General features: G+C 39.3%; 1 protein-coding gene across 1 annotated transcript in view; it reads right to left on the bottom strand.

Annotated features, from left to right (window-relative positions):
• The window catches only part of IFTAP (intraflagellar transport associated protein), a gene marked incomplete at its 5' end in the record, with an annotated part of 36712 nt that extends 30353 nt beyond the window's left edge, over window positions 1-6359 (bottom strand). Inside the window, one exon of the mRNA XM_082485347.1 lies at window positions 6257-6359. Within this exon, the coding sequence (XP_082341473.1) occupies window positions 6257-6359 (103 nt within the window). The remainder of the gene's footprint in view (window positions 1-6256) is intronic.
• Between the last annotated feature and the right edge of the window lie 14005 nt (window positions 6360-20364).

Below are 20364 nucleotides of genomic sequence, written 5' to 3'. Positions count from 1 at the left end.
TACCAGAAGTTGATAAAGGTAGTCCCGCTTCTGATGACTTCAGAAAATCTACGCTGTCCTTTGCAGAATGCAAATAGTGTTAGTGAAACTGTGTTTGAGGGACAGTTTAGGAAGAGCTTTAAATTAGACAGTAATGAATGAGAGAATACTAGTTCAGTGTACAGGAACTCCATGTTTCTTTCTGAGCTTTGGCTACACTGAGCCATACTTTGAACCTTAACTAAAAGATGCAGAATGTATTTGAGGTTATTACTTTAAAAAGCACTGTGTTTGTTACACTTGGTTTTGTTTTTTTCTTTTTTACAGTCAAGGCAACCACAAATGTGCTTAAACTCATCCTCAGCACAAGGAAACTACATTAAATACATATGTTGGGAGCACTTTAAAAAAGCAGGTGATATACTAACAAATCAGGACAGAATATATTTTGAAAACCTTCTGTGTACTTGTATTCTAGAAGAATTCAGCACTAGCAGTTAAGTAGGTAAGCACTGTAAGAAACAAGTGAATTGTATATAATTAAAAGCATCTGCCATCTCCATACAAAGTATTCCTTTCTAAACAAATAATATAAAAAGATTACAGCAGGTGGGAACAAATAAATAAAATGTCAGAGAGCCCAAGAGTTTCAAAAATGCTCAATTTTGGATATTATAATAAAGACATTAAGGCATCTTCTTTTTTTCTAAAGGGAAATACCTACTTTCTTGAAATTAGGCATTTCTATGTGATTTTTTTACTGGACACAGAAAAGCACACAATTCTGTAAAGAGTTCAGCATTACACTGAAAGTGAGGTCACTTGATTTGTTTCTAATTGTCCTATTGAGCCACTATATGGCTCTGATCTCTGACATTATTTGCTTTGTGTCATTTCCACATCTGGAAAAGAGGGCTAACAGTGCTTCCTCACCTAACTGTAATGACATGAAACTTAGCCAACAGCTGCATTTAGCACACTTTGATGCCTCTCAAGGCAAGGTGATAAGCTAGAGCAAGAGTTCATTCTGTATTACTGCTTTTTATAGTACTACAGAATTCAACCATAGCCAATATGCAACTATAGGATGGAATCTGTATCAAAGTCTCAACAGCAAAATTGCTAAATATTTCCCTTTTCTACATTCTAGAAAATCTAAGTTACACAACAGAATGAAAATACATATTTTTCCATCTGAAATAATCTTTAGAAATTCTTTAGTAATAAAGGCATCACAGGAAAAAACAAAGAATTGCTATTAGCAAAGCATTATTGCTCAAGGATTGTCAAAGTTTCCAGGAGTCCAAAAGCCTCTGCCCTTATCTGGTGCTGCCAGCGAGCTACCATACAAACACTAGCCATTTCCCCTCCTTATGCCTAATTTTTTTTCTGTCTAGACAATGGAGATAAAGTACTTTGCATAGCAAAGACCAATGAGATCTAAGGACAACAAATATCAATAAAACAGATCAGCTATTATTATTTCCAAAATAATCTATTATGTTCGCATCCCTATTTTAGGGGCTCTATATGATATTTGATTTTATACTATATTGAATGAAGGTTACACAAAGATAGTTACCAAATTTATGATCAATAGAAAATTGTAATTTTTTTCCCCAACCAATTCTTTCCAATGATTCAGCACAACACATCAACAAAAAGCTCTGAATTGACGCCGTTTCCCTATTTTATGTCCTGTTTAAGTTCCCTGGTGATGACAGATTAATTTAATTAGTTTTATTGAACTGCCTAGTTGCTTTTATTGGCAAACCCACTCACAGGAAGAAGGCTGCAAATTTCTCTTGGGGTTAGTATTGTCCTACTGGTCTATTTTTAAAATTAAACAGAATTTACTGTCATTTCTTATATAGTTTTCTGCTATGGTTTCTGCTGTTAAGACTCACATTTATAAAGTGCCTCCACTGACATTTATGTAGGAAGCTTAAAGTTGTTGTTTTTCCTAAACGTGGTTAACGAAAAAAGGAAGCAGACAGCTACCATCAAATGGACTGTGAACTAAATACATTGCTCAGGTTTCACTGGGGAATTAAATTAATCTGATCACAACACAGAATATGGCTCTTGCATGCCACCTGGAAGAAGAGAAGTGGTCAGCCACTTTACAATTTCCACCATTTGACAGCTTGCTCAGCACAGAAGCATCTAAACAACAGCACTGAGTCTATGAAGTACATATCCAAGATTCAGTTTGCTTAGAGATGGATCTGATCAAAGTCCTCAGACTTCAACGCACTGCCAGGCAGTGCGAGGTATATGAAATAGAGCAAAATGAACAGCAGGAATGGACTGAATTTAATCCCAGTGGCCAAATGTCCATGACCATGGAAAAAATATGAATGTAAGCTTGGGTTCAGTTAAGAATTTAATTCATGGCAGCATTTTTCTGTACAGCTGACTGATCCAGGATCCCATATTTTTAGAAGTGGGAGAGGAGTAATTTATAAACTAGATGCAAAATTCAAAGCTTAGACCTTTTTTTTGGTTTTTTTTCTGTATTTTTTGTAGAAGGTCAAAGGAGATATTTTATGCTCCAGTGAATTACCCAATCTTCCTCTGAGTTTAGAAAATTGAGCAGATGCTGCCTTCTAATTTTGGACATCATAGTTCTCTCCATCAGATTTCAAACACTCTTCCTAAGATCTGAAAGAGCCTCTTGCCCTGTGTGGCACTTTTAAAAATGGGGATTGGGTCTATTTCCATCAGATTTTGTCCAGTGTTGCTCTAGGAAGCGTTTCATTCTGAAGACACCACTCATTGACCATGTGTACAGAAATCTGTGTCATCAGTTCTTTTGTAAATACAACTCTCTTGAGGCTTCTTCACCTGCACAATCAAGAAATCACTCTCAAGATTTTTCTTTGGACTTAAAAAACATAGTGGAGTGGTACAACCTCAAAGCACATGTCAGCTCTTTTATTATCAGACTGTTTTTTATACTCAAAGCTAAAAGAACAAGCTAACTAAACAGGTAACTTGGCACACGCATAAGGTGGTTCAGTGATTCTGAGAGTAGCACAAATGAATGTATTAAAATAAATGACTTATAAAATGATTTCTCTTACCAATATCTTTGCTTTGGGTTTGCACAAGAGATAGCATTTTTTTTCCAGATGCTGAAAACTTTTGCAAAGCTTTACAGCAAGCATGAAAAATGTCATCTTTCTGGATCTTTGCTCTAATTACTAAATTATATCCTCATGGCCTCACCAGCCCTTTCACCTATCTATCCATTTTATTAATATTACCCTTTTGACAAAAAACACACTCTGGATACTGTATGTAGGAAAACTAAGACTTATTAGCCCTCAAGTGTCCATCCATTACAGAATCAACAAAAAGAGTTAAAATTTTTTCCAATTATGGAGGAAGTGCTCCCATACTTTTTAAATATTATGTATTTAAGATACATAGGACATCTTCTGTTGGAGTATATATGTATATTCGAAATGCTAAGCTGAGTTTTAAAAGGACATTTAAGTATGTTTATTCATGTCCCATCAGACCTGGTAGAAGTGAGGTAAAAGCCTGACTATAGGATTTACTTGTCAATTAGCCTATGAACTCTCATTCTGTCACAGCATTAAGCACACTTTAAAAACCAGAAAAATTGTTTTTTTAGGAATACTAAAATAAGGAAGATTAAATTCCTTTACCAAAGATGTAATTTTATGGTCCATCTAAGTTGTAACATATCTGTGTGTTATTTAAACCATACACTTATGAGCATGAGCAACCTGGTCTAGTGCAAGGTGTCCCTGCCTATGGCAGAGGGGTTGGAACTCGATGATCTTCAAGGTCCCTTCCAACCTAAACCAGTCTATGATTCTATGATATCACTACATGACTTACACAGAATTTAGAAGACCTTGTTTTGACTCCAAATTTTATTCTACTTAAGCTAAAAGAATATCTTTTCAAATAACACAAGGAAGAATAGGATCTCAGTTCTTACTGTAGAGAGTAGCCAAAGGTAATACCACACATTTAGGTAGAAAAAGACAGCATTCTAAAAATGCTATTTTCTTTATCAGGATATTAGCAATCCTTAAAAAGCCAATGAAAGTCGGGAATGCAAACATTTATTAATACTGTTTCCCATACTTACAAGAATGGAACTATTCTGTCAGCAGAAGACCCTAATGTGGTCACAGGGGCTACTCCAGGCTGACATTTATAGCCTCAAAGGGTTCTCTTTAGACAGGCCAGAACAGTCAAGGATGCTTGAGTTTTTGCACTCAATGTATATTCTTTTCAATTTCATTGTGTGTAAATCTAACTAATGAAGAAAAATTAAACATTAGTTAGGACACCAGATTCCTATGAGACACTTTCAATTATGTGGAAACTCCTGGTGAAAATAGCCTTGCAATCCCAACTACAGAGCTAGTACAAATTCATGCACAAGTGAAAATCGAGTTATACGGTACCCTGTGAAATATGGTACCCTGTGAAAACAGTGGGATCCAATTAATTATATGTCTTCTGTTTCCAATATTATGACAGTCAAAAATCTATCAGATGGTGATGTTTTTCAAGTAATGTTGTTTAAAGAGCTCCTATATATTTTTATACACACAACTGAATAGGCTTGGTTATTTATGTATACAAATAGCTATCTCCATATCTAATGAAGCGGGACTGCAAACTCTGACATTAATGCTCATTGTACAAAGATTTAGTGTGTGGATCGACACCATTATCAGGCCAAATTCAGAAAGGTAATCTGAAAACAGTCAGATTTTACTGGACAGTAACCACAAATATATTCCCACGGGAAATATCTGAACTCATACATAAAAGCAAAAATTTCTGGAGCCTATTAGCAGATGGTCTTATTAAGCTATCACAGTTGTTTTTAAAAAAAATATTTAAAGCCACATGACTTTTTCCAGTGCAAAATTAAGACATTAAGAATGTGATATTTAATAAAGTGTTTTGCACTGTTCTGATGCTAAAAGGCCTTGTACTTTGAGTGGAATTTTTGCAGGTTATTAGTTTATAATGCAAACCAGCACCTTTGGGTATTTTTAAGGGAAAATGAAGGTGGGAGGAAAACAAGCTGAGCTGTTTCATCTACGCTAGCATAGGAAACTGCATTTCTAAGCATTTGATTCAGCTAAAGGTCTACCTTTTATACAGTTTTAGTGGTAGATGCTATAGTAACAATGAAAGTGACTGAAATGCACGCTGAGGCTTTTTGCAAGTAGCATCATGATATGCAGCATGCTTCTAAGATAGGAGCTATCCCCAGTGTATCAATCATACATAAAGAAGACCAAAACCTAATTTTCAATCCTCTTATCTCATCCCCTAGTGTCTCCTTTCTCTTCTATTTTTTATTGGGAGGAGACAGAAGGTTGCCACAAGATTATTTCTATGGCAGTTTCTACTCCCCCACTGGTTTTCTGCTCAATGCCTGTGACTGACGCTTAGTTCTGCCTGAAGGACAAGGACAGGACAGACTTCTGAGTGCTAGTTAACGGAGCATGCCACATGCTGTAACTGAAAAATACAGTGTTTCTGCAGTGACGTGAGGGCATCATTTTTAGTGCAAAGCTGTGGTAAAGATAATTGTGAGTAATATGTATCTCGCATTTATTTTTATGGCGTCTAACTTAACATGGCCAAAAGAAATGAACCTGAGCTACAGAATTTGGATCCAGGTCTGAACTGCTTGTAATTCAGCAATGCTCAGATCAAGGTCAGCCCCACCTTTTATTTCATCTGCAGAACGTGAGACCTTTTCAGCCTAATCATCCTAATCTGATGTTCTGATGTACCTTCATTCAATTTATCTGTTAGCTTGGTGCACGTGACAGCAGAGCACAGCAAGCCAGTGTTAGTAAATCCGTGAACGTATCCAAATTGCACACCCCCAATCTTAGGCTATCTTATACTATTAAGTACTTTCGTTAGGGTCCTCTTCTTTTAGGGAACCTTCTCTAGCAAAACAATGCAGAATGTACTTAGGAAAAGCCTATACTTCCAAAAACAGCACACTCCCACTCCCCACCCCCCTAAAGTGAGTAAAACATGGTTAAACACCTGTAGAGACCTATCTTAGCAGTCTATGAACCAAGCTAAGGAAAGTTGTCCTTAGTGATCCCACTGCTGATAGGAGAAACAAAAGCATCATGAGGATTTGCCTCAGTTTCACAAAGTAAGCAGCACAACACCACTAAGTACTACTGCTTCTCTTTTTACCTTCCCTTCTGGCTGTGATTTCTAATGGGAGATTTGGGAAGTTACACACCTTTTGAAAGATAAGTGAATGTATTTAGAAACTCTTCGTATGACTGCTCATGGCTATTAATAAATTGATCAAGGATGCTGTTGTTCAACAGTTGCTCTCCCATGATCCACACCTTGACAGTCGAATGGGTATATCTGCTTTAGTAGGCTGCTTCTGCAATAGAAAGAAAAAGAGCCATATGTATCTGTAGGCAGAAAACAAATTAACTGAAAAGTCCCTAGTTCACATAGATGAGCACCAGAATGTCAAATTTTTCTTCTCTTCTTGTGAAGTTCTGATCTTGTCAGTGGGACTTTATACAACACTTCCCCCAAAATTCAAGTGGACATAGTAATTTTAAGTGCAAAGTGCTGTGATCTTCTATGCCTGAAATTTTTGTCCTTGGGTAATATGGGCTACAGAAGTGCCAACCACTATTAGTGGTGTTCATTCCCCCTCATTTTGAGTTGTTCAGTCTTACAACCCCTGCTTTCTTTGCAGAAACAGTGACACCACTCACTAGCATGCTGGATTTAACAACTGGGACACCTGTACATTTAAAACTTGGACTGAATCCATCATTCTGCAGGTGCACTGCTCACTGCACCATCAAAGCCACTAAACCCAGATTTTGGAGGGCATGTTAAATCATGATGAGATGTGAGTGCATGCTGAGAGAGCACACAGGATGAGGAGGGTATGATGGAACTGGTCAGCCATGTAGGAAGGTGAGGACCACTCTCGAGAAGGGAATAAATGCTGAGAGCTGAAGGAACCCCACAGATGCTTTTCTGGACTTGAAAGCTCCACTCTTCTGTCACACAGCAACAGCTTTTCAGCTCATCTTCACTTTACCAGAGTTGCCCTGAAACAGCTCTTGGTGAAGCATGCAGCTAACCTTTCCCCTCACTTACAAAAGCTGTGTAACTGCACGTTAACAGCTGTGTAACGCTAAATAGTTAATAATATGACTACTTTTTCATACACATAGGATCAGACTACTAGAAGAAGAAAAACACAGGTAAGGGTGTGAACACATAAATGGCGCATTGTCTCACATGGTGGCAACAACTAAAAAATGTAAATGACCAGTTTGCATACATAAATGTGAGAAAGATGCAAGAATGCATTATACACTAAGTGCTTGATTTTCATGTGTTCCCGTGTTTCTTCTCTTGATCTACCTCAGTATTAAGAAGTGTCTTTGGGGAACAAAAGCTTAATTCCTCAGCAAAACTTCAAATCAACTATACTAAGGAAAGGCTGCCAACCTGATTGTAAAGTTAAATAAGATTGAACAAGAATTGTTAAGGGCCCAGCAGGAAAACAAAGCATGATTTCTAATATCAAACTCTAATTTTGTCAGATCGCCAGCTTGTAAAGAAGACTAATGTTCTGAACATACAAACACACACACCCCCACATGACCTAAAGTTTAAGTTTTCCAATGTTTTACAAAAAACAAACCAGTATTAATCTCTCTGTGGACTGACCAAGCAGAATATAATTTACCAGACTCTCAAGTGGTTTATGCAAATTATGGTGGTTTCAGAGGGAAGCAATGTCTTCTATTCCTCATTATTGTTCAGTTATTACAGTCATTATTTGACGTAAATTTCATTATATGAAAGACTGCAGTGATTTGTAAGGATAGTGTGAAAGAAAAAATATACAAATATTTAATCAAGAAAATGGTAATAACAGCCTTTTGTTTTTCTTTGGCGTCTGGTACGTAGGAACTCCAAGTCCTTTGTAAGCACTAATGACATAAACTTCACAACAGTCCCATGAGAAAGAGCAAACAAATATTATTCCAAGTAACAGATGAAAAAACTGAGTCACCAGGAGTTTAAAATACTTACTAACAAATCAAGAGGAGGGCTGGCAATGAAGCTTAGATTCCTTTATCTAAAATGCTCTAGGAAGCTAGAAAATTGATAGGCAATTTAGGGGAACAGTTGTATCCTTAAGCAGGCTGAATGGCAGCTCTCTCAGTGAATGCCATGTTGTGGTTTAGGCCGAACCAGCCACTGGGGCTCCCCCCACCTCTCTTCAAAGAGAGAGGCAGAGGAGGGAAAAAGAAACTTCTGAGTTTAGAAGGCATTAAACTACTCTAATGAAATATTAATAATAAAATAGAAAGAAAATAATGAAATATATACAAAACCATATCAAGCTCCCAGGATGACAATCACATCACCGGCTGGCACTGGGGAAGTCCCAGACTGGACTCAGTGATGGACGGGAACCGGATTCCAGATCTCAATTCAGGATCGGGATCAAAGGCAGACAAACAGAGTCCTCCTCGGACGCTGGCCATTGAAGAAAGAGGGCTGATCCTTTGATCCCTCAGCTTTTACACTGAGCATAAGGCAGATGGGATGGAATAGCCTATTGGTCAGTTTTGGGTCACCTGTCCTGTCTGCTCCTTCTCGCAGGTGCAACCTCTCTATGCTTTTCCACTTCCAACCCTCCAGCAGGGCAAATAACAAAGTTAGCTGGCCTTGGTTGTTATAGCAAAAAGTATAAGCCAGAGCCTCTCTGCATACCGTTCCTTGGCATCAACTATAATCATAGGTCTTATCACTCTGAGACCAAGCAGTTTCTGTACAATATGCTGTTAATTTCAGTAGTTAGAAGAGGCCTAGCTGAGAAGTAAAATTACTGAACAAAATTGGTCCTGTTTTACCTCAAAACAGGACATTTTTTACAGCCACCAGCTCATCAGCCTGAGATTAAGCATCCAGACCAGGTGTTAGCAAAATGCTATAAATCAATTCTTACTCCGCTGCGCAGCCTCTACTTCCTACAGAACTTGGGAAACGTCACTTCAGATTTTAACATCCTGTAAGCTGTAGAGGAGCAACAGGGCAACAAGACTTTGGATAAACACCAGGTTTTGACTTGTTACAGTTAGCTAGGAAACGCAGTGTTGAATTCAACTTGACAAAAGTTTTAGCCAAACTACGACTGCAAAATCCTGAACATCATCCTGATGAAAAAGTAAGTACTGGATGCTGTTATAATATAATCTAACATTTAATACCTGAAATGTCCTGATGTAAAGAGATTAGGAAGTTATCCCTAAAGGTTTTAAATACATATTTCACTGAGCCTATATATTTTCATCTAGCATGCACTTCAAAATGTATGCACTGGGAGAAGCATCATCAAAACAGTATTACTTCAAAAAAAAAAATAGCAGAGAAAGTTCCCTAGATATTCCAAGCATGGGAAAAGTCTACAAGACTAACAGCTTTTTTCTACAAGAAAATGGATCAAATTTTTACCCAAGTCAAAGCAGTAAATCCAAAGCAGCTCTCCTATAGCCAATACAGTTATTACAGGCATTAGTATATGAGAACTGCTATCAACTATGTCAAAGGTGTTCATCTTGGGTTAAGAAAATAAAATAACTTATAATTCATAGGCCATATTTCCTTATTTTTTCTTCTGGGAAAAAAATAACATGAATAATATATTTTGGAACATGAGTTCACTAAATTATCCATGTTTTAATAAATCCTAAATTGGAAAACAGGGGAGAAAACCCTATTTGTCATTTTGGCATCAATCTCCATTGCTTTTTAGAAGAACTTCACAGTTTTGTTTCAAAGTCTAAAGCAAGAAATAAAATGCAAAATGGAATACAGAGGTGATAGTCCAACACAGACCTAATCTTCCCTTGCACAGCTGTTATTTATATCTTACAGAATTATCTCCTCATGGAGAAGAAAAAACAGCTAGGTCCTAACAAAAGCTTAAGTTCTATCAGAAGAACAGCCATTCACTCCAATAATAGAGAGGAGAGACTTGCAGCTAGAACTACCTGTCCCCCTCTGTTTTCAATTGTTTTGAAGAACTGCAGGGTGCTATTGCATCACCCTAAATGAAAGCAAGCACAGAGGACGGTATTTGGAGAATATCTACCACCCCTGAAGCTGAACATATAGTTAGGATGGATGGTACAATAGAGGTGTTCAGAAACGTATCTGAACCTATCAAGGTTTTTGTATTTTTAATTTTCATTCCACTTTGGTTTTCTGCTGTTTCCCACCTACTGTATTCCTGAGTCTTTCATAAATGAACACCATGCTATATCAACTGCAGAGAAGTTTTGTGATGAACAGCTGAAACCAGGCTGACCAGAAGACTCCCACCTTTGCTAAGGAGTTAACCGGTAGATTCCACGTTAAGTAAAAGGCTTCAGCAATCATCCAATTCACAGCCTCAAGGCAATGACTTCTTTGAACTGTCATGAAAAAAAGAAAAAAATGTACAATAATGGACTGGAATCACCCACAATTTATAAACTGGATACAATCACACCTCTACAAATCAAATGACTGCATTGTTCTGCTAGAGATTAACTACTACAGAAATCAAAAATTTATCTTCTTTTTCCCAAAAGGCATCAAACTAACTTGGAGGTTTCAAGGAAAGTAAGGCAAGGATATCTGATCCTTTCCCCATGCTGGCTCTGGGTAGTTTTAGTCAAATATCAGCAAGTGATGCATTCAAGCAGCAACTATACTTTCTTCTTTTTGCATTTCACTCCTGCTCATCCATCCAAATTACTGTAATGAGGCTTCTTGAGGCAATCATTCATTAAGCCTTGCTGATCATCAGCAGATTGTGCAAAATCAATTTTATTTCTCAAAATGCAGTTGTCTTCCCAGCAGTTTAAGCCAAACCAGAAATCTCTGCATTGAATCACACAGGCAGGTCAAGTGAGTATTAGCATGTTTTCAATTATGCAGTTATTAGTTCTATTAAACAGTAAAAAATGTGGTGGAATATAGGCTTCCTGTTTTGTGACACATTTTGAGTACTTTATTATATTTCTTTTAAATATAATACGGACAATGAGAAAAAAATCAAGATTTTTAACTTTTAAATGGAAAGAGCAATAAACTAATCCTCTCTACAAACTCACTAAAACCTTACATAATTTTATTTTTCTGGAAAAATACTTACCTAGTGTTTCTGGCATAGGTTAAAGTCAGGTTTCCACGCTACAAATTTCCTCTCTCAAAAGTTATTCTCAATAAGAACAGGGATATTCAGAAATGTGTACTGATAGATCACTCACAGGTTCATGGAAAACATCACTAGATCCACCTGTTCTTGAGACTTTATAAAGTATGTCTGCACAAATCAGTCTGAACACAAATACATCGTTTTTACACCTTTTACTCTGTTACCACTGGACAGTGCCTGATCTTTTTTCCCTATAGAGCTAGCACAGTAACTACACCTGTCACAACTAACTTTTTTCAAAGGGGTCTTTAATACTTCAGATCCAACTTGCTCTCATAAAAGCAATCCTACTCTCTTACAACCCATAATAAAGAACTAAGCAACAAGCATTTCTATAACACGTCTCATCTATAAAGGTTTTACATGTCAGTCTGCAATAAAGACCTCGATTCTGAGGACTCTCTTGGCCTGGCTAGTTCAGCAACATAAAAGCTGGCACTAGTGATGGAGGGGGGTGGGGGTGGTAAAGGCAATGCAGAAATTATCTCTGTGGGTTGACCACTCCTGTAGTTAGGCAATACTGCAGACATATAGGCAAGTCTTAATTGTGCAGTAAGTTGTCAAGGGACCAAGTACAGAACCAGAGTTGGTTACTGTCTCTCATGGACGATAAGAAAGCATACCATGATTCAGGACGTTAGTGTCTCCTCTCCAACCTCTTCCAGGAGTTACATAGCAGCATGCTGTCTCTTACAAAAGACCGTAACATCCCAATCTGCTCTCTAGACAGCAGTACTGTAGAAGCCACCCCATGAAGTCTATGTACCCATATATTTGTGTAAAGCTTGCTCAAAGAGGCTAGTTTAATTACACATAAAATGAGTGACCTAGGTCCTATATTGTTATCAATTCAAGTAAACTCCATCTAAAGAACAAAGATTAGTACTTTTGGAGGAAAAGTATCTGATTTCCATTCCTTGCTGTCTTACTACCGTTTACCACATCAGTGAGTCAAGGAGACTCTAGAGGAGTATGGACTTGCTACAACATTATTACAGCTATAAAGAATGAGCTTGCACCTTTACAAAAGGAATAAGCCTGTATCAGACAACTGCAGTCAGAACCAACTCAAGCCTAAGTGCTGGCTGCTCCCAAAAAGGCCACCCCCACCCTCTTTTCCTCTTCACCCCTCAGCTTTTCATCCCAGCCCATCTCTTGGCCAGACAAAATAAAATAGCGATATAAAACCTCAAACTGAACTGAGCAAAGACATATGTCCTGTTTTAAATACAAGTTTTCTGATCTGCTTTACAGCCACACGATCGTGAGTGCCTGCACAAGGGGACAGTGAGAGCAAGGGAAGGATGAAGGATTGCCCCTTTTGGCAGCCTGTCATAGCTGTTTATGCAACCGTGAGAGTACAGCCTCATCAGAAACACCACTCACAAATGGCCCAGAAAGCTGTGCTTCCTTCCCACTAGCAAAAAGCAGATGTTACCAGGGTACTCATACCCACACTACTGCTAAAGCTGGAGCCTGGAGTGCAGATCAGCCCCCATCACAGAGAGGCATGCAAAGCTGGAACTCAAGCCTGCCATTAATAAATGTTTGTTGTTAGCTATGGACTGTGGTCACTACCTTAACAAACATCCCAGGATGGCACTTTGAAAGCGTGCCAAGTGAAAGGAGTGATTCTGGAAAATCCTGCCCTGAGAAAGATGTAAAACGTTTTCAGTGGAGCAGCACAGGAAGGTTACCCACTTTCCAGAAGACAGTCAACTGTTCCCTTCTTGTCTAGACATCTGCAAAGCTACAGCTGCAAAAGAAAGCCCTCCCTGCTCTACTGTCCTGCCCTACTTTTCTCCTTCCTCCCTGCTACCCACCACCTGCAAGAAGGCATTGCTCCTGGAGCTAACCCGACAGCAGCAAGCTCTGGCCACGAGCAGGTGCGGGTCAACTGAACTGTGGGAACAAACCAAAAGAAAAAGTTTCAATTACAAAGGACTAAACGTTTCAGCTGAGGTTCCGTGCAGTATCTCTCAATTCAATGTGATCTGCAACAGCTAATCCTGTTTAAATCAACTGGATGTTTGCCACTGCCTTCAGCAGGAGGCCTTGAGGGCACACACTTAATGCATCAGCAATTTGCGCGGCGGGGAGCTGCATCTGCTTGTGTAAGTGCATTACCAAGCCTCAGAGCTGACCTTTGCGATGGTAAAAAACATGTGCCTCTTCTGCTAAGCTAATATGAGCTTTTAAGGGATATATATCTAGGGGCTTTAATCGCAAGCAAGCATATTGATCCTGTTTGATTTCAGTGCTATTATGTCAGTCCTGTACATGATCAGGTGTTTTTTTTAGTGAATTTCCAATTGCTTTAAGAGCGCTGCTCCCTTTAAAGACCACGTGGAGGCCTGTGACAAGGGTAATATTTCCTGTGCACCAAGAACTCCTCCAAAATGTGGTCGCCACGGCCCACTGGAGTGCAATCATCCTGGATTTGACAGTCAAAGCACAGCTGGATTCAATCAGCTGTTTTAGATGAAGCCTCTAAATAAAGCCCTGTCTCTTACATGTTAAATACTGTTTACTGATGTTTTTAGATGAGACAGAAAATTGAAGACTGTAACGCACGGGATTCTGTGTGCCATTTTTTCACAGGTTTCAGCCTGTGGGTTCTGGCTAAATACCCAGAATATTTGCATTCTGACTGGCTAACCCTACACAAACGAGTAAGGTGGCCTTCCCTTTCCCTGCTGAGCTGGAGCCCATGGGGAGCCAGCTATGTTCCAGCTCAGAGGTGACTCTGTTTTACTGGCAGAAAATATGCTGAAAAGCTTGGAGATACTTCAATGCAATTTGGAATGATTTGGGATGATGAAAACATAAACCACATATTATTTTAAGTAATTACTTGTAGAAAAAGAAAATCAAGTGAAAAAAAGTATTTCCATAACGGTAAGCAATCTGCTGAAAAGACATACCTATGTCAATGTTACTAGAATTGAAATCGTGAAGGAAAAGCCTATTTATTCATTTCCGCATGGTTTCTCTGCCAAATAAATTCAGGATGCAAATCCTAGATGCTCTTGCTATGACCTGGACAGTTCTGAACAAGATTTTCCTGCCTTGTGGATACATTATTCCGAAGCTACTTGCTGCAGCTCCTTCAAAGCAGTTTGTCACTGACAGTTACAGAAGACCAGCTCAGACAGACCACGTTCTCATCCAAAACTGGCATGCTGTTGCCAACAAACTTTAATTTCTCCATCTTCTCAGCCACAGTAATTGGAAAGAGACTTTCTAAGACAAGGCATGTTGACTGGCAGAAGAGAATAACATGAATGTAAAATATTAAATGAGACACAATTGGGGGTTGGGTTTTTCGCTTAAACATTTCTATATCTCTTTTGCCAGTAGGTCTTTGATCACAGACCCAAACAAGGGCCAGACTATGTGAACCACTTCAATAAGAAGATGTCAAATATCATTCAGGTGCTACTGAAAATAGAAATAAATATGATCTGAATGCCCTTAAATTTGGGGAAATTAAGTTCTTCAGCATTCAACTCTGCAGTACAGTCTACTTTTATCTTTGTTTCAGAAGTAATAGGCCCATACGGATGCTACAGGGCAGTGCTTTAGTGCTCCTGTATTTCAGTTGAGAAATATCACCACATCCTATCCACATTACAGTTATTCAACATCTCAAGACAATTTTTGCAAACATTCAGTATGTTTGCTTTGTCATACTAATCAAATTCCATTTCAAGCTCTTTCTACTTCTATTCGCACAGCAGTTTCAAATGGTAGATGAAATATTTCTAAAATACTGTGCAGCAGATGTTGTAACTCGGGAGAAGGTGAAGTAGGGCCAGGAAAACAAAAGAAAGAGCTATGAAGGGTGAACTGTTTTTCAGGTTTTTCTGTTTATTTGCTGTGATACATTATGCAAGTTCCCCAGCACTGCTAGTTGCTGGAAGGGTATGTTACCAGAGGAATTCCCATAATCTAATTACTTTGCGTTGGAGAAAAGCACTGTGAAACTGATGAAAAATGCCACAGAAGCATGCAAAGTTTTATTAGTCTTTTAAGGTCTGATCAGAAGGCCACTGAAATAGAAAAAAGACATTTCTAATGACTTCCGTGGACTTTGAATTGGACTTTTAGTCAGCCCTTGCTCACTGGGTTGCATGCATTTGTCATTTCCTTTCCTCTGTTTCAATGCCACTACCTACTTGCAGAGGAGCAATCCTAGGGAAAGCAGTAGTATGCCAATCAGCAGGAGTTGTTTTCTTCGACTAGCTATTGAAATTATTCTTTGAACTCAAAAAATTACATTACATTTTTATATTCCAATAGGACTGAAAAATTGACAATAAGCTTCACAGGTTTAGCAGTGTAAAAAATTAAACTATAAAGGAGCATAGGCTGCAGATATTTACAATCTAACTAACAGACATCTACTGGTCTGGTTCTACTGCAAAGAGTTAAAGCTTCTGGAGGCTGGTGGGTTTCTTGTTATGCCATCTGAAGACAAGAGAGGAAAGAAAAAAAAAAAAAAAAAAACGGTCACAGCCAGTTAGCCACAGTAGACCTAGTTCTCAGGAACACATCTGCAAATTAAGCAGATAGATTGCCCTCGATCAAGCTGTCTCTCTATGTCCCCGTGCTGTCAGAGAAGATTCCTCAAAGTGCTCAAATTTGAATCCCAATTACATAGAAAGATTTCGGAGGACGCAAAAAACCTCTATCAGCCAGGTACGTCCAACTTACTGTTTTGCTCAAAGCAAACTTGGTCGATACACTTAGCCAAAAATATTATAGAAAGATTTCCTTCCTTAAGCCTGTTTATAGAGGACTTCAAAGCTCTGTGGGTATCTGGATATGATTTTGATTGTGAAGAATTTGGGAACGGCATTTGCTTTTCAGGGGTATGCTTCTTCATTTTGCAAAAGGAGAGCAAAAGGAGAGTCAGAGAAAACAAAATATACAATATTGCAAAATAAATTTTATCCTACCATAGATATGTGTTCATGCCAAGTTAAAAAGAACTGTAAACTAATGACAGAATTAGTTTGAGCATTTATGCTCATTAGCAATGAGCATTTACCAACTAAGACTCCATGCCATCCTGCAATCTATTCTCTCAGTGTCCAGTCATTACTGTTCAAATACCTTATTTTTGTGTAAATGAAAAGGTGCTTTGGCTTTGTTACAGTTCATAAGATCAAATCATTCACTATTTGGTAGCGTTCAAATTACTGCGAGATTACTATGAATATATTATTTTTTAATGTTGACAAATATTAATACAAAAAGTCACACTAAACTACAGTACTCATTATTCAGTGTTCTCCTGTTTAAAATGTTTTTGTCGCCTATTCGGGTAACAGGCACAGTACGTAGGTGAACAAACAATTACAACACTGGGTCAAACAGAACAATAAGTAGTAAACACAGTTTGGGAGTGACTCAGTGACTAAACAGTAATATAGTCACATTTTATAAAACCCTAGATTTACTAGGACCTATGACACAGGACCTGTGGGAGACTTGCTTCCTTCCATAGCAGAAACTAGAAGACAAGAAGAATATCCAAAGGCATATGAAATGTCACTTGATGTTTAGGCGCCTGAATCCTACCCCTTGTTCCTAAAACACATTAATCCTATACTTCTCAGTGAATGCTTAATATAGTTTCTGGAATAATACCCCACATACAAAACTTTAACTATGTCCACCTATTTCCACACTAAGCACATTTCAAATTACATTAACTAGTGCTTTTAAAAAGCACCTTCTCTCTTCAATTTGATCCTTCTGTAAATAAATCCCCCAATGAATCTAACTAAATCTGAATTTCTTGTAATCTCTTCTTGCCATACAAACAACTAGTAACTGAAAAAAAACAGCTCAAAGTCATGTTTGATTTTAAAATATAATAGGTGAGAATATTAGTTTTCTTCTTTCTGTTAGCTTAGCTTGTAGCACCAATCTCTATAGTTCTTCTTAAATGCAGGAGTTATAAAAGTAATGCTGAGGTTCTCACTTATTTGCATAATCCTTGGGAGTCTGAGCTTTTATAAAAATACCAAATATGATGAAGCATGACTCAAAACACCATAACTGGTAACCATTTATGTGACTCCACCCTTCTCTATTTATCTACCTTTACTTCTCCTAGTGTCTTTTCCCCCCTATCTTATGCTGCACCTCAACTACGGCATTTGTCTGTTTCCCCCCACACTGGCACTAATGCTAATCCAACTCCACAATGACATGGTTTTGAGCAGAAAGCCACAAAAAAAACTTTAATTTTTTTGGTTATGAGGTTAGATTTCTACCTTTTGGACTCCCTGGAGCTGCTCAGGGTCAGATGAGCGTTGGCCCAAAGGAACCAGTGGTGTTGGAAGGTTAGAGGTGGAGGTCAGCATAGCCAAAGATCACCCACACCATATTAACACACCATAATTAGCATGAAACAACCTGGAAAGGCAAAGCAATTCCAGCAAGTGCCTAAGTAGCTACTTTTGTCAGAGAATCTAGGATAAATTCTCTCTCAATTACTTACTGAACTGCTTGCTTATGTAAAGTACAAAAAATATTAATATTATAAAAATATAGAAAATAGCAATATGACGGGGAAGTGTGTTTAAGTGTGTTTATTTAACCAGTAAGTTCTGTGTGTCTATCAGTCTCACTTTTCATCATTTTCAACTGGTCTTTTCTCCACTCTGTGTCTGAAACAGTCTCTTCATGTAGTATACTGACCAGTAATGACTACTGCTCAATATTTGGGAAATAGTTTGTGACATTGTGGATACTAATAATTGTCATATTTGGAGATTCTTGAAGTATATGTGAGAATATAAGATGAATGCAAACATTTCAATTGAATTATTTGCCATTTTTAATACTCTTGATAGACTTCAAACATAAACCAGCAGTCAAATGTAAAACATTAGTGTTACAAAATATAGAACACTATCTTACAGATGTGCTCATGGCATCTTCAGTATGGAAAACATTACTTTTCTAAAGATGCTGTAAAAACAAAGAAGCTAAGTAACCACACAATATGAAAGAACATAGAAAGGAAATCTGACCCAGTAAACCCAACTTCGTGCAAACTCATCTAACAACGCCATTTCTGAATGGCTATAAGAAACAAGCACCAGAGATTCTTGGTTAGCATTTCACCTGAAGGTAAATAACTTGGCAAATCTTTCTTCATGCAATTAATAAGAACAAAACCTGCTGCGTATACTGACATGCTCAGAATAGGGTTCACTAATTTAATTAACTTGTAACTGAACTTCACCTGCAGTGCAGTATTTCTGAAAAGGAATCTAAATTTAGAATAAACTACCATCTTCAAGGCAGAGTCGTTAGGACTGGCTATACAGTGAAGAGAACATGGCCATGATGTTTGGATGATTCTGAAACATGCAAAAAAATGATAAGACAGATATTCCCTAGATTATTTTTAAAATAGACTCAGTAGTGGCTATGCCTACCCTCTCCATGTGCTCTGGTCTAAGCTCATCTGACCAGGCTCACCTACTTTTGAAAGCTTTTAATGGCAGATCTGTATTTTAGCACAGCAGTTTGCATACCAGAAAGTGGAGCAGGCAGGCAGCACAGGAACATGGTACAACAGTTCCTTCTGTGCATGAGAACATGCACTGATGGCAATTTGATATAGTTAGTGTCATCAGTTCCCATGATTTTACAGTGACTTTCACTGTACACTATGTTGTTCCCGAGTCCCCAGGTTTTAATGTCAAATAACTAGAAGATACCAATCCTTCCTTAAAAAAGAAACCCTGTGTGTCTTGTTTTTCTTACTACAGCAAAATGAAAAGCAGGAGGCAAGAAAAATATGAATCCTGAAGACTTCAAAACAAGGCATTATATTTTAAAATGTAGAGGGTTTATTTTTTTTTTTTTTTTTTCAAATTTCGTATTTTAAAGCTAGTTCACGCCTTTAAATTCTGGTGATTTGGCAAAGCCTGGGACAGAGAACTTGGGACATTTACTAAAAGGCACAATTCCACTGTGACCAAAGGACAGTGCCAATGAACTGGGCAGTTGTTTCTCTCTCTGGTGTCTGTGCTCTCCAAAGCTCTCTGCGTTACTATCCAGGCTGACTACACAAATTCTTTTAGATTTTTGAACAAACAGGTAAAAAAAGTAAAAGATACTCCTTGAAAGCTACTCACGAAAGCATAAGCAAACAGCAGACATCAAAGATAAAGAATGCGATCATGCTATGAAAACCCCTGGCAGCGAGACTCGCAAGCCATGGTTACCCCGAGCAGGCTGTTCAGCACAAGCTGATTCACCCCGGCACTAACAGCTTCTACCTTGTGTGTGTGATACCTGCGTGGTTTAAAAATACAGCTGCCATCGACTGCTCCTAAATGTCTTCAATAAACCTTGATGTTTTCCGTGTAAACCTGCAAAGTGTTCAACTTAACTTTGCATTCGGCTACGTATGCTCTTACTTCAGCTGACGGGCTCCGGAGCAGGACAGCGGGGTCCCGGCCACAGGCCAGCCTCGGGGGCCTGGATGGGAGGGGAGCTCCCCACCCTTCCCACAAGCGGGGTGCCGCTCTCAGGGGGCAGGCGAGTCCCTCAGGCGCCCGGCCCCGGGGAGGGAGCGAGGCGCAGGCGGGTGGCCGCCCCCTGGCAAGCCCGCAGGGGCCAGGGCCGTGGTACCCTTGCCCCTTCTCAGCAGCTGCCGCGCTGCCTGCTGAGGCGGCCTGCGACACCTGGGCGGCTCCAGCTCACCAGCCCGGCACCCCCGGCCGCCCCGGGGTGAGAAACGGGCAGGAAACAGGCCGCTTTGTGCCATCCCCGCCTCAGGTCCCTCCGCCCCCGGGCGCCTGAGAGCCGAATCCCGCCGCCAGGAAACGCGCCGGCTGGCGGCCCCGGCCCTGTGGCCTCACTCACCCGCCGCCTGTTCGCTAACCACTCCAGTCTCGCTTCCTCACGCCCGGGGACGAGCCGAACGGCGGCCAGGCCGTCCTGCGCCGCTCCGCGCCGGGTCAGGCCGGGCCGAGGTGCTAAGCGAGAACTACCGGCCCCAGCAGGCCCCGGGGCTGCCGTTTCCATGGGAGCAGTCGGGCCCGGAGAGGGGAGGG

This window comes from Vanellus vanellus (genome assembly GCF_965231255.1).
Source record: "Vanellus vanellus genome assembly, chromosome: 6".
NCBI lineage: Eukaryota > Metazoa > Chordata > Aves > Charadriiformes > Charadriidae > Vanellus > Vanellus vanellus.
This window is presented reverse-complemented; position numbering and strand designations above follow the sequence as displayed.